The 15,426-nt window shown below is 34.4% G+C and overlaps 1 protein-coding gene across 1 annotated transcript in view; it reads right to left on the bottom strand.

Moving 5' to 3' along the window:
• FMN2 (formin 2) overlaps positions 1–15,426 on the bottom strand; it is a gene marked incomplete at both ends in the record, with an annotated part of 134,359 nt that overhangs the window by 87,689 nt on the left and 31,244 nt on the right. The window contains 2 exon segments of the mRNA XM_082048938.1: positions 8,092–8,153; positions 14,004–14,151. Of these exon segments, the coding sequence (XP_081905064.1) occupies positions 8,092–8,153; positions 14,004–14,151 (210 nt within the window).

Below are 15,426 nucleotides of genomic sequence, written 5' to 3' on the forward strand. Positions count from 1 at the left end.
ATGATTTTCCAGGTGAACTTTGCCACAGCTTATTAAGCAACTGTCCAGAGTATGATAATTCTACATGGTACTTGCCCTTTTTATCCAAGAGTTCAGCCAGACCACGAAATGGGAGGTTCACATGTTTCTTTTGTTTCAGGCTTCCAGCAGGGAATAAGCAGCAAGAAATATCCACAGTAAGAATAAATCTTTGTAGAAAGGGATGAATAACCTTCACTGCCCTGAAATATTAGCCTCCTGCTCATGACAGAAAAAGCCTGGAGAAGTCAGAGTCTTCACAAATGTATCCATGAACATACTGAGAGCAGGGGGCTGGAGGTCAGTCAGCTTCTCTGACTCTTTGAAAGTGGGAAGGCTCTATTAAAAGTAAAGCTGTATCATCTTGTGTGAGAGAACATTAAACCATCAACTACAATGAAGTCATTAAAGACGAGCTTTACAGTTTGGGAGGTTAAGTAAATACTTTTCAGTATAAAGGACATTAGAAAAAAATCATTTGTCTTCAGGAAAAGTTGAATATTGAAATTAATTAAACATTCAGGAATAGGTGGGTTAATTTTTATCAGTAGTATTTGGCTTTGAATATGCCTATGAGCATATTCTCTAAAGAACAAAAAAAATATTTATTTAAAAATACAGAAAAGAACAAAGTGATCTTACTGGTTTAACATATACTAACTCAAAATGGAGAACCTAATTATATTTTGATCTGATTGTAAGTAGAAGTTAAACCGGTTAGTCTGTTTTTTTTATCCAAAATGTAGAAATTCTCAGCTTTATTTTTAAATTGTCATTCAAGTATGGCAATATACCATGGTTGTTTTTCTTTTTTTTTATTTTAATATTCATTTCATTTAGAAATATGCAATTTGTTTTTTTTAATTTTTATTATGAAAAGCATTTCTTATCTCTCTTCCACACAGAGAGTCCTATAGAAATTTTTGGGATGTAGACCACTGTAAGATAGAAGCTGATCTTCAATGCTGAGAAAAATTTTAAAAAAATTAATCTTTAGAACATGGCTCATTTTTGACTGGATGAGGTCTCTCAAATAGGTTAAGACAACTTGGCAAATGAGATCAGTCTGTCCTGCTAGGAATGGCACAAGAAGAAATTTTCTTTCAGTGACTTACTCTTTGGAGACACGTTTTTATGAAAAAGGTAATTCTTCCTATCCAAGCCATACCCCACACAATAATTCATCTCTTGGGAAAGAATAGACTCTCACATTACAGCCAAGCAATTCTGGTTAAAAGAAATAGGTTTCTTAGTTTCACTTTCATTTCTCCTTGTTTTCTCATCAATGACAGAAGAAAAGGAAATCTGTAAATCCTAAGTCATCTTCCATTAGACAGAATTTGTAAGCCCTGTTCAGGCATTGGTATTGCCTGAACCTTAAGGCTGGTACCTAAAATGTGAAAAAAGACAGTCTGGTTGTGTCTAAGTACAAAGCATAGTTAAAATGGAAAACACAGAATGCTCATTGTAATTACTAGATGCAAAATGTGTTTTACACTCTACCATATTCTCATAAAAGTCAGTGATGTAGAAGCCATGAAGCCAAATGATCCACTTGAACTCAAACAGCAGTTTCGTGAGAATTTTAACCAATGCCTCTAAGTACACAGAGTTTAAATTAGGAGTAACTCACAGGAAATATATGTGCTTTCAGAGCACACATGTTCATCTTCTCAATCTGTTATCAAAACAACACGATGAATGTAGCAAGATCCTAAGAAAACAATCTAACACGTAAGCTAGCTTTGCTGGTGGGGAAGGGGCTGGGCAGCATGACCTCATAACGTCTATTCAGCCCTAAATTATTCTATTATTTTTATGTTATTTCAGGGCTATAATTGAAGTAGCATGTCATGTATCAAAAAGGAAAAACAGAATAAAGAGCCTTTCAAATTTGAATGAGCACATATGAAAAACTTCATCTTGACGTTAACATCAAGAGCACAAATTAGAACAAAACAAATTTTAGTCTCACCATTGCCAGGAGGAATAGTGCAAAAATGTGCTATTGTCACTCTACTGAAAATTATACCAATGTATTGTTCCTTTTAAAGAAGCAAACATTGCCTTCAAGCAAAACAACGGAAGTCAATCCAAGTATTGTGAAGTGTGGATATAATACAAAAGACTAACATTTATTCTGAGAATTAACTGCTTTTATTTTTCTACCACACAGACTTGACATATTGTACTTTTTTTTTTTTAATTCTGGAATCTATGATTTATATTTTACATATGTCAACTAATTGATAAAAATGATGTTAGGTACAATTTTTTTTTTTTAACTCTTTCCCTCATCAGAACAAAATGGAAAAGATTCAGGATTTCATATCCAACAGAAAACTGACCTCTTTATTTAAACAGTGGTAATTCAGCAGCAAAACTTTTAAATTACCCTTATAAAGACAGTCATCCAGAAGCCTTGTAGAACAAATTAAATATGTTCCCTTCACAGATTTTTAAAAAACTTAACAGTGACAGAACAGAACTTTCCAAACATTTCATGTTTCGGAAAGTTTGCTATTTTTAGGACAAAGTTTTACTATCTTCGAGAAATGCTCCAATTTCTAAACCCCCATCAGATTAAGCATAGTAAATATGGGTCCTTTCCACAGGCTGACTTATTGATGACCAGAAAGCCACCACTTTCTGACAAAAAATAAATGAATTAATTAATATCCACACTGCAGGGTGTCTTCAGGACCCCCTGAGAATAAGTGCCTTGCATAGTCCATTAAAAATACTTAACTGCCATCTAGTGGCAGAGTAGGCCCACTTCTTTCTGGTGTCTTTCAGGATGTAATTAAACACTTCTTGCCTCATTTCTATATTTCTGCTGGCATCCTCAACCTTGCTTCATGGCCTAAGAAATCCCAACACTATCAGAAGACTGTTTTAATCACAATGTTCAGCTACTAGTCATATAGGAAGAAGAACAGACTGGAACAGACAGTCTCTGTTTAAATTATATTGAGATCTCAAATTGGAGAACCTCACTTCATAGTTTAAGAAGCTTAATTAATTAATCTGCTACAGCTGCAGAACATGAAAAAAAAAATAATCTCTGTGCTTATTAGGCTTTGTAAAAACAAACCAAAAAGAAACCCAAAAATTCCACCATACTTACACTGAAGAGTAAGTTCTAACATTAAGAATCAAAGACAGATTTGCATCAATAAAACTGAAAACCCTTGTGCAAGAACTCTGTTTCATGAACATGAACACAAAAGGCAGTGTATACCTGACTTGCACTTACCATGTTCTGGAATTAAGTTTGACTGGCTAGACTCCCCCTGACTTCCTGAACAAAATGTTACGCACTGCAGCAGTTCCTGTGACCCCAGCAGTGAAGTCTTCTGCCAGGTTTCTATCATCTCATTTCACATAAACTTTCTTTCCCTTCTGTGCACTTTTGATGAAGCATAACTTATTCTCAAGGCTAACAAGAAAAAACTGTCTACCTACATATGCTTCCTGATGTTCACTCTCTTTAAGCTAAGATATGCCAATTCTAACATTATGCATTGTACCTACAGTAGAAGACAAGATCTTGCACACCACATGTTGCAATCTGGCTTGATTTTTTGCCAGATAAGAAAGAAAAAGATTTATACCTCTAAAGTTCTTTAACTTTTTGTTTTCTGAGATTGGGGTATGCTGGTATGCAAGAAGTTTACATTGATACAGTTCTCCTTAAAACAATATATTCAATTCTATTTGTCAGGACAGAGATCATCAATTAGCTACAGCATTTACTTCCAAAAATGCAATAGGTACAGACTTCACTATCATTTGATAGATATGGAAAACTCAAAAAACGTTTGCTTCTTTCATATTCCTTGCTTTCCTCAATGAGATAACTGAATACAGTAGATCTCTGTAAATGTCATACTTTTAAAAAAAAAAAAAAGGAAAAAAACAAACAAACCTAAATGTGTACCTTTTTTACCCTGCTGAAATCTAAGAATTCAGTAATCATACTTTTGTAGGAAAAGAATTGTCTTAGCAGAAATGTTCATTGCCTTCCAAAGCCTTCTCTTCCTCCTTACAAAAAGTAACCTGGCCAGTAGGAAAGGGACAGGAGAGGAGTGGTGCATGTTCCCAGGATCACTGGGTCCTTTTGAATGAATGTCCCAAGAAAGAACACATAAAATGATGCAGTGTAAAAAGAGCCACAATATGGTTTGGGAGCTCATAAATGAAGATTTTCCAACTTTCCTCCCGTTTCTGTTGAACACAATTTTAACCGGTGTTATCTACATTTTGCCTCTACCCTGATGAAAGTCTAGAGTAAGGAGAAAAGGTCCCTGATGAAAGGCTGAGAGAGAGAAGACCAGCAAAGTGTGGTATTCAGCAATACTCCAAAGAGACACTCCAAGAGTCAGACTCCTAATGTTTTCAAAGTTGAAAGTATATTCAACATGGCAAAATATGTCCTGTAATTTAAGTTTTTTAGGGCTGGAATTGTTTCCCTATGATATTGTTGGAAAGTGCAGTCACAGATCATACAGCATAAATCTGTCTTCAGTGACTGAAAACTGCCAAAGTTTTGTCTAGTTCTTACTACCAGTTGAAGTACATGCTGTTCCAAGAGGCATATAATTTTGGTTGAGGTATTTTTTGCTGGTTTAAATGGGGTGAACCAAACCAAAGTGAACAATGGAGCCGGAAACATTACAGGCAAAATAATTTTTTAACGGCAAGCTCTTCCGTTGTAAACATAGTTTAAATATTTGGTGTAAACTATCTTATAACCAAATGGCTACAAATAGGAACAGCCTGGCAAAACCTGAGACGGGATTACTGGGACCAGTCATTGCCAATGCCATGAGGAAGAATTCATTACATCTGAACGCTGACCTTTAAATAAACATGATGAGGGCTTTCTTTTTAAATTTGTGCGATACTCAGAATAGGAACTCATGACAAGTGGTCAAAAAAGAATAAATTTTAAATATCTAGAAAATAAGGCATATAAGAGAACAAGGAATTTAGGTAACTTCCAAACAACATTAGGTTTCTGGTTCTGTGATGTCCCACTACTAGCCAAAGCCTAGTTTTCATGTACTTATTTTACACATATAAGATAATATTTTTAATTATTATTTTTTATCCACTAAGACTCTGTTTTTATCCACTAAGACTCTTGCCTACCAGGTAGGCAAAATCAAGAAAGCCTGAAAACTGAGTTAAAATGTAGGGAAAAAATTGCAGGGGTACTACAAAAGATCAGGGGTGCAAAACAGAAAGGAAACTGGCTCTTGGGCAGAAGTACAGCTGTCAGATCTAAACATCGGGTTTGAAGCTGGAATTTCTAAATTAGGACATGCAATTTGACTCTTCTTCCTTCACTAACAGAGTGAGGCCTAACAAAGCTTTCTCTGTTCGTATCAGGAAGACTATAAGCAGCCATTGCTGTTCCTCTTTGGCATTTCAAAACCATGACTTGAAATGGCTGCCAATTTTTCTTATTTTTCTTCTGCTTACCGACTCCTGAACTAAAAGCAAGCACACCTCCAGGCCCTCATTTTTAAATTGTAGTTTTTTAGGAATTCACTATTTTGGACTTGAAAGAGAAATCTGAAAACCTTCAAGAAATTATGCTGCAAAACATGAAAGTTATGTCTAACATTGTAAAGGTAAGGAAACAGAGAGGACATATAAAAAAGCCCATTCCAGTGTCAAGGAAGTGTAGAATCCAGGCTCTGTGTGTGTTACTTATGCTTTTAACTGAAGATTATTCTGAATCTTGTGTTAACTGTTTATCATGAGATAAATTACCAACATTGTGTTACATTTGCATGTGTTCCTATGTCAATATGAACCACCTCAATTTATTTTAGTAGCATGTGGAAAAGGACTTTTCCCAGGGAAGGAAGAAGGCTTAAGTTAGACTTAAGTTGATCAGTTCTACACTAAAGCTTTCTTCTTTTGTCATGTATCAAAAGAAGAGAGAAAAATCACCTACTTGACTACATTCAGCCAATATTCAGTTTCCTCAGAAAGAAATTCTGTGCACATGCTAGATAAAGAATAAAAGAGGCCAGATCTCCATCACAAAAATTTGATAGTATTTCAAGTAACATCAACAATGATTTGATCATAAATGATTTATCTGCAAACATGGTGAAAGTTACTGTGATTGTTCTACTTTCCAGATGTTTTTAACAGATATAGATATCGATAGATAGATAGGTAGAATACACTCAGCTGTTTGAGACTGTACAGAAATAGTTTGAACACAGAAAAACACATTTTATCCACATACAGTTCCTCAAATTAAATAACTTCCACTCTTATTTTCAGAATAAACCAGAATGATGATGACATAATATAGCAAAAACTTGAAATTATTTTCTGTAAGTGAGGTGATCATGCCTTCAAAACAAGCATTTCTGCTTTTAATTGATGAGTAATAATATAGAATGGAAGAAGTTCACCTTACTGTCATAGGAGATGAACAGTGAGCAAAAGGGATGGGGATCCCTAACAATATTAGCAAATGCAATTAAGTAATTAGACAACACAGTAAGCTAGTTTTAAAAAATAATAACAACAACAACAAATAATAAAAATAAAAATGCACAGCCACCAAAAAACCAACCAAAACACAACAACAAAAACAAAACCATCAAACCCAACAACCTGAAGCAAACGTTCATTGTTCAAGCAAGCAGTGTTCTAGTGGTGCTGCTTAAACTTCATTCTCATAGCAAAAGAATGAGTTTCTTTTAGGTAAAGTACATAAGCATTCATGAACCTATTTCCACTAATTACTTTTCCAATAAAAAGTCTTTTTATATAGGGTGTTTCTTGTAATGAGTCAAAATCCTAGAGACAGATTAAATATTCTCCTTACATGCAATATTTTTCTGGAAGTATGGGAAATAGTTCTGTTTCACAAGAAACACTAGAAAGCAATGTTACTAAAAGCTGGGTGACTGAAACAAAAAATAGCATGGGACAAATATATTTTCAACTTAAAATATTGCGATGAAGAATAATTTGGTGATATTGTTTTAATTAATGTGCTCTAGTTTTTAAGCGTTCTTAATTGTAGAGGTAGAAGAATCCAGGTAACTGACTAGAACTCCTTTAATGTTGTTTGGCAAGATAAAAGCCATATACCTACTCTCCCCACCCACACTCATAAAATACTTGATTGAACCAGGACTGAATTTACAGGTCTATGATCAGCAACACGCATTTCTCTAGGCATTTCTCGTTTTCTCACTCAAAACGAAATCACTGGTCATTTTCACAAATGCTACTCAAGGCAGTGATGCCCATCCAGTCATTAACAAACAAGCAAACAAAAAAACCTGAAACTCAAAGATAACCCACAAAAAATAAACCCCACCAACATTTAAGAAAATTAGAACTTTGCCTTCCTTGCCATGACTTCCAGAATAATTAAATACCCTCATTCACTGGTAAGTCTGGCACTTTAGAACTTAGAAAATAAGCCTTCTGAGGACACAAAATTTGAAGTGTCTCAACTCCAGGAAACTGCACCACATTTAAAGAAGAATATAGCATGACTGATGACACGTTAAAAAAAAAAAAAAAAAAAAAAAAAATCAGGCTGTTTTTATGTCCAACCAAGACTAAGTCTCCACTGTAGCAGTACTACATTATCTCCTTTCGAAGTCCAGCATGGCACCCTAAATCTATTCATCTTTTACCTATAGGCTTCAGTGGAGAAATATAAAAAAAAATCTCTGCCACTGTTATTCACATGAACCTTTGAAGATCAGGTAATATAGCCAGATCTTTTACTGCTATTCCTTAGTAACACCATCAGACTTCCAGAACCAAGTGTTAATTTAGTTATGAGTGAAGCAAACAATAACATTTTACAAGAATCACCTTAGGCAACCTTGAATCTCTGTATGTACATACACTATGGAGCACATAAGAGGTTTGAAATAAAAATTCAGAATCAAAACCACATTCTTTATTTTGTTTGTATTCAGAACATGCAGTACACAAAACTATTGCAAAAGTGTCTGAAATACTGCTTTATCAGTCTTTTTTACAAAATTACAGACAAAACACTTGTTAGAATCTTACCTGTACCCGCTGAACATCATCTATGCACTGTTTCTCTGTTTCAAGGACAGTAGATTTCGATTCTGAATTTGAAAAGAACACACAAATTTTTAAAGTTCTGTGTAAAAATCCATTCATCTTTCACAATACACATTAAGAATTTCATGGCAAGTGGGCAGAGTTAGAAAGAAAACCACGTTAACTGTCCCACTTTCCAAATTATCCATCTAAAATTAAATGAACAGGTTGTATGCATAAAGCCAGCCTGATCTCGATTTGCAATATATGTATTATGACTCAAGATTAAATGCTAGCATCTTAAATGTGTAGCACATAAAACTTGAAAAAGTCCATTTTGATTGTCAAAATTTCTGATTCATGGAAACAATTACTTATGGCTCTATAATATACATTCCACAGAAGATCAAGGAAAAGTTCTCATGCTTGTTCTTCCCTCCCATTTTCATTAAGAAGTATTGCTGTCCTTAAGATTTGCAGATGGAGTCTGTTCACAAAAGGACCCATGAGCAGACTGATGACTGTTGTCATCTTCTTCATATCCTGCTCTGGCCCTACCATCAAACTTTGAGACCTGCACAATAGCATAGTGATACAGATAGAAACTCACATTTTAATCATGTACTTCCATGTAATTGGCATCACTACTGAAAATACATTTTGAGAAATCTCAATTTCACCTTAGCTTTATTTTTCACTGTCTATAGCACCTCAGCCTTACAAAGGGATAGTTTGGAACTGTACACTTATTGTGTAAATGTACAGTCAAAGCTTCCCAGAACTGGCAACATTCAAGCTGAGGATACAAAACTAATTCTTCACCTTTGTACTGAATTCCACATCCTCTCTTATGGGCTTAAAATGAGTATTAATTTGACTTTATGCATTTTGCCCACTTTACTTATTTACATTGAAAAATGAAACAGCAGTACTTCATTCTAGTAGTATCTTCTTCAATTATTTTTTTTACTTTGGAATAACTATTGAGAATCCTAATAAATATCTAAGCATTCCTTCACTTAATTTCTGTCTTTAAATGAAGGAAAAAAAAAATGTCCTGAAATGATGGTTTTAAATGGAACTACAGATCTCCAGCTATCACTGTAAAATGAAAAAGCAAATATCAGTGGGAATAAGAGGCTTTATCTGTGCATTTTACATGGAAAATGGGAATCAAAACCTATTACCACTCCCCAACTAGATTTCCTTTCTTATTTCAAAACCTGGATAACAATTATTCTTTCTACAAATACTAGCCTTTGAGATCTGTGTTTTGATACACACATTTCAATTCATATCAAACTGAAGTACAAAAGAAATTACATGAAAACCTTGATTATGCTAATATTTATTTCAGTGAAAGACATGTACTGTAGATTACTGCATTGTTTCTGCAGTGCTGTATGTTGATTGCCTTTTGGATAAGAGAAATAACATACATTTGTGCTGGAAATTACACAAGCATATAACAACCCAATACGTGTTCAGGACCCTCAAGTCTTTTGGTAAGCTACTGCAGAGAATAACAGAGTTATTTTTAGTTTATTTATGAAAGAGAGAGAGTCTTGCAGTTAAAGCACAGAATTTGAACTAAAAGCTCTGGTTTCCGTTCTGACCGTTCTACAGATTTCTTCTCTGACCTTAAAGAACCTCTCTGTGCCTCACTTTCCTTGCCTGATAGGAGATTACTAGAAAAAAAAAAAAGAACAAAAAACCCTCAGCAGCTGCACAGCGCATAGATCTCTAACCAGCTTAGTAGCTACTGCTAATGATGCCTCTTTAACTGGTCATAGCCTAATTTTGTACACAGGACAAGAATAGAAATTTTTTTCTTATACCTGCTCAGAGAACGTGTACATTCCCCATTATTCTTATACTTTTTAGGGATACCAGTATATATACATATATATATATATATATATATCTGTTGACCATTTGCATGAAGAGTGAAGCAGATGTCATCCAGAACTTCTGGATTTATAATTCCTAGGCACAGGGCCTCCTCACAGCCTTCTAAAAACCCCAGCTGCTGGGAGGCAAGATGTAGAAGAGGGAACTTTAATTGTCGGTGGCAGTTATGCTGCAAGGCCACCCCTTGAAAATTAACAATTCTCAAACTTTTTTACTTTTTAAATTGTCTACTAAAACAGCATTTCAAGTCATAAAAAGCTGGATGAGGATGGGCTGTCATTAACAGGAAATATCTCATAATCTCTCACTTCAACAAGTTTCTAGTATGGATAAATCATGCCTTGTTGCTGACTTTCAGATAAATCCATTTACTGAAGAAAATTCAGGATGCTACTAATGAATTGGATGCTCGCTCCTAATCGCAACTCAAAGAACCTCAACAAAACTAGTGAATGATTATTTTCTGGTAAAAGCTACTAAGAAAGAAGGGAAGAGTACTAACATTTTTAAACTAAGCGATTGTGAGATACTTGTTTTACAAATTATCTGGAAGAGAATTTTTGGTTAACCCTACCTCGATTTGCAAACGCAGGAAAACTTGGTGAGTATTTGGGCATTGGTGATCTCCCCAGGGTCTCTGCATATGATTTTACGTTTCTGTGTGGTTGAGAGAAACTATAAGATGAGCTTGATCTTTGCTCACATCAGGTTTTATTCTTTACTTATGTTCTAGTACCAACCAAGACATGTACACAGACAACTTAGAAAGTAAGGTTTCCTGTTATGCAAATTGGTACAAACTCTCTCCCTTTCTCAAAAGTTATTTTAAAAATAGGAACTGGCTTCTGTTACAATATTGTCAATATTTAACAATTGACAGAACCATCTAGCTTATTTTTATTTCAGATTGGTTTTATTCTAAAAAGGTTTATAAATATAGTCTGAGTGCTACATGATACAAAGAGTTAATTTTAAGGTTAGTTTGCCAAAATTCACCAAATACAATCTATCTGCAGCAAACAGGGTTTTATCTTAGTTAAGCAAAACTAAAAAAAAAAAAAACAAAAAACAAACAAAAAAAAACTAAAAAAAAAAAAAACCAAAGAAACAAAGAAACAAACAAACCACCGTTACAACAAAAAAACTTCCCTTTAACCCAAATGAAATATTTTTTTCCTCCTTTTTTATAAAACAGAGAAAATAAATGTCTGGACAAGCCTAGTTTTGTTGAACAGACTTAGATTTTGGAGCATAAACCCACACAGTGCTGGGACTGTTTAATTTTGCAGGAGAAGTTGTATTATCTTTGGTTTCTGCCCACATGGTTAGGACAGTCACATGAGAGACAGGATGACAGGGCTCTAGTGCCTGCATATTTGCCTTTTCCTATATTTTAAGTGGAATAGTGTCATCAGCAAGGCATTAAAATAACTGAATTTCAAATACCCTGTTGTGTTTAGATTCAGACAACGTGCTGGGGTGAGAGAGTGGTAGAGTCAAATACCATGAGAAGTGACAGGAACCTATTTCAGATATTCACATGGAAAATTAGTGGCACACAATTTGATCCTACTGATAATATTGACTTATTTTGTTCAAAAGCTTTTCTGAATTCAGAACTGAAAAATGTTTTTGGCACAAGCACCTGCTGACTTGAACCCAGGTTTTTAATAAATAAACAACATAAAAAATAACAAAACAAACTGAAAAAAATACCCTAAGCAACCTGACAAAAAAAAAAAAAAGACAAAATAAAACCCTGACCACTGTAATAACCCTTTCCTCACACTCAACAAATCTCCACATGACACAGAGCACACAGTAAAACTATCTAATATACACTCTATTAAACAGATGATTAACTACTTTGCTAATTTAAGAACAGGTTACCTAAGACCTTGCAGAACTTCCTCTTTTATTATTATATATAATACAAAATACAGCTACTCTGCACACAGTAATTTAAACCCTTTAAAAAAAAAAGCTTTCCCAGTCCATCTTTTAAATGAGCATACACATAAAATAATTTAGTTACAAATCTTGGGGAAGGTGTTTATCCTTCAGGCTCCACCTGAAACATCACTCACCTACAGGTTCTTCCACATAGCAAGCATGCAAACAATCAAACAAAAAGTTAAATTATTTATCTACCTGAATTGTATTCAGAACAGACATAATTTTTCCTTTTCCATCCATGCCCTACACTGCAAATCACATCAAAAAAATGCAAACTTTTTTAGAACTATTTCCGTTCTGTTTAGAAATAATCACAATACGCAATTTTCCACTTCTAATTCTGTTTTCTGAACAGTTTTGCAGTTTTTGAGAGGGCAGTAGCTGAGATAAGGAACAGACAAGTACTGTACACATTACATCCATGTAGTAGGTATAATATTAAATATAAAAACATAGGATGGGGCCAAACCATGTATAAAAAGAACACATTTAAAAATTATTAGTATTATCTTCTTGGTGGAAATACTCTTCCAAACTGTAAAAATAGTAAAAAACTTTGATTACATAAAATATTTTGAAATGTCATGTTCTTTTAGATTTTAGAACAACAAAACTGTTGTTAACTTGCATCAGCCTCTGCTGGGCTATAACCTCAAAATAAAATAGTAAAGTATTCACCCTTTTGTTTTTCTAGTGCAGAATATACTCATAAACATTCTGATCACATGTCTATTAGCTAAGTCTCCAAGTTGAGAAACACATCTTGTCCTCTCAGAGGACATGGCAATGAATTCTGCTACCACATATGACAGCACTTGCATTGCATACAGTGTAAAATCAAGGATGATGAGTCAAAAACTGGACCAGCCCAACAGTCCAGTACTGCAGCATTCCACACTCTGAGCTGCATTAGGGAGATGGATGCAGAAATGTTTCCTTTACCACTAGTAGAGTTACTTTGGTAAAAAAACAATAAGCTCAATAATATAGCAGCATTGCATTTTTGTTGGCATCACTTCTTTTGTTTATGAACACTGGAATAAGTGATACCAGTAAAAGTGAAGTGTTGCCATGATAAATGCAGTCCTTGCAAGGAATACTTTGTTCATGTTCCAGGGGAAGTGGTAAAGAAGTCCCAAAGGGAGCAAATCTGAAATGAATTCCACCCAAAGCCCACAAGCAGTACAAAGAGATCTGTTGAAATAATGACTTAATTCTTCAAATCTGAGCAATATAAATATATAAATATAATATAATATAATATATAAATATAAAGAAGGAGTGGTAGGAAATGGAAAATTTGAGAATACCCATTGGCTCTGCATGGAGGTCATGGCCATGAATGCAGCCTAAAAGTGTTGAGAGCCACTGAACTCTACCTAATGTAAAGTTAAGTGTCCAAGAACCTGTGGTATTTGCCCATTAACACTACTAACAGAAAACAGGTTTGAAATTCTCTTCTAAATTTCTTTGTCACCTACAAGAAGTTTTATTTTGTTTTAATTCTCAGTTTAAACTAAGTTTTTAATTATGCAGAAGATTTCAGACATTTGTCTGGTAAAGTAACCTCACAAATTTTAAGATAAACTGACTTTTTAAACAAGACCTCAATTTATTTTTCAGATACACTTTTCCTACCTCTCTGTCAGCAGGGGACTGCTGAATCCAAAAGGAATACCTTACATCACTCTAATAACTTTCAGTATACCACCAGTGGGCTTCTGAAGTTTTCCATATTTTTAAGAAGAGAAAAGTACCCATATTTCATGGCTCTGAAGATATGTAAACTGGAAAAGAACAAAGGCCACAACACCTGGTAAAAGACACTAGTCAGCAGATGCCAGGTGCACATCTTGGTTGTTAACAAAAAGCATGCATTTTTTCTGAATATTTTTTATTAGATCCATGCTAGCAAACATTTCAGATTCTAATCCAAGATCTTCAAAATCAGGTATTTCTTGGAAGATATTAAGTTATTATCTTGGATTCTCAAAGACAACAGCTCCCCCCCATGCCATATGTATCTTGTATGTATCCAAGAACTATACCTTCTTTTGTAATTTTAAGTCTTTGTTCTTCATCTGGAGGTTTGGGTGGGGGCCACACAGATGGAATTCTCCTTGGAAAACTTCCTTCAATGTAATCTGATGAATGTGTGGGTTGGCTAACTGCAGCCCAAGTATAAAGCTGGTCTTGCTGTGATTATAAAAAAAAAAAAAAAAAAAAAAAAGTTGAGAAGTTCATATAGAAAGACAGCTCAAAATTTCAAAGCCTTTGTTTCCAACACAAATAGCTCAATATTCACTGCTATAGCAAGGCAGACTTGTTTTTATGCTCCACATCTCCTGACAAAGATTACCATAAATCTGTATTAAAGGAATGTAATGTTTCAGTTTTGAGATTATTTCAGCAAAAATTAAACTGAGATTTGTATGTTTTGCAACCCTGTTTTTGTCATTCACATTTCCATATTTGTAGAAAAGCAGTGGGTTTGCTTTAGGAATACAACTGAAAGACAAAACAAAACAAAACAACAACCCAAAACAACAAATCAGCTAAAAGTATTGTCAGTCCTCTGGGCTCAAATCAGATTGTATCCTTATTGCTCAATAGCTTTGAATTTGATTCATTTATTAAAAGTAGGAGAAATTCAGACTCTCTGATGAAAAGTAGGACAAACTTACACTTTAAGCCAACAGAAAGATTTTAGCTGACCACAATTCAAGTATTCATTCTTGTGGCTCCCAATATGCATCAAAATGTACACTGTGTGATTAGATCTTTATAACAGTGTAAACGCTATACAGATCACAGCAACTACATGAGTATTCTAGTAAGTGATCTGGAAATATGTGAATACTGTAGTACAAAACTGGAAAACAAATCAAAAGTCACAGGATGAAAATACTGTCATATTACACAGTAGTATCTTCTGGGTAAAGATCGAGTTGCCATTCCACGTGACTGAACTTCTACTTGCCTAAAAATAAGTTGTAATAAGAGTGATAATATTCTATTGAGAGCAACTCACTTAGAACAGACAAATGCTGGTTAGAAAGTAAAAAGTTTTGGTTTCAGAGGGTGCCTCAAACAGTCAGGGTCAAAGTAAGCTCATTAGATCTTTCCAGCATGAAAAACATGGCAAAAATCCATCCACATACACAGACCTTAGTTAAAAGTAAAAAAAAAAAAAAAAAAAAAAAAAAAAAAAAAAAAAAAAAGAAAAGATAAAGTGTTTAATACAAAAATCACATGAAGTTCTTTATGCAGCCCAGAACTCTATGTTCTTGAAGAGCCTGTCCTTTTCCCATTACAATGCTACTGCATTTGAACATCCAAACAGGCTTGATTAATGCCATTCTTTCAGTAACTTAGTACCTTCCCTTTTTTTAATTCCAGCTTTTTAGAGGATGTGTGTATTTGGGGTGCCCAGTGCTGTACATACTGTGTAAACAAAAAGAAAAGGTGCAG

The sequence above is a fragment of the Streptopelia decaocto genome, assembly GCF_964273445.1.
Source record: "Streptopelia decaocto genome assembly, chromosome: 3".
NCBI lineage: Eukaryota > Metazoa > Chordata > Aves > Columbiformes > Columbidae > Streptopelia > Streptopelia decaocto.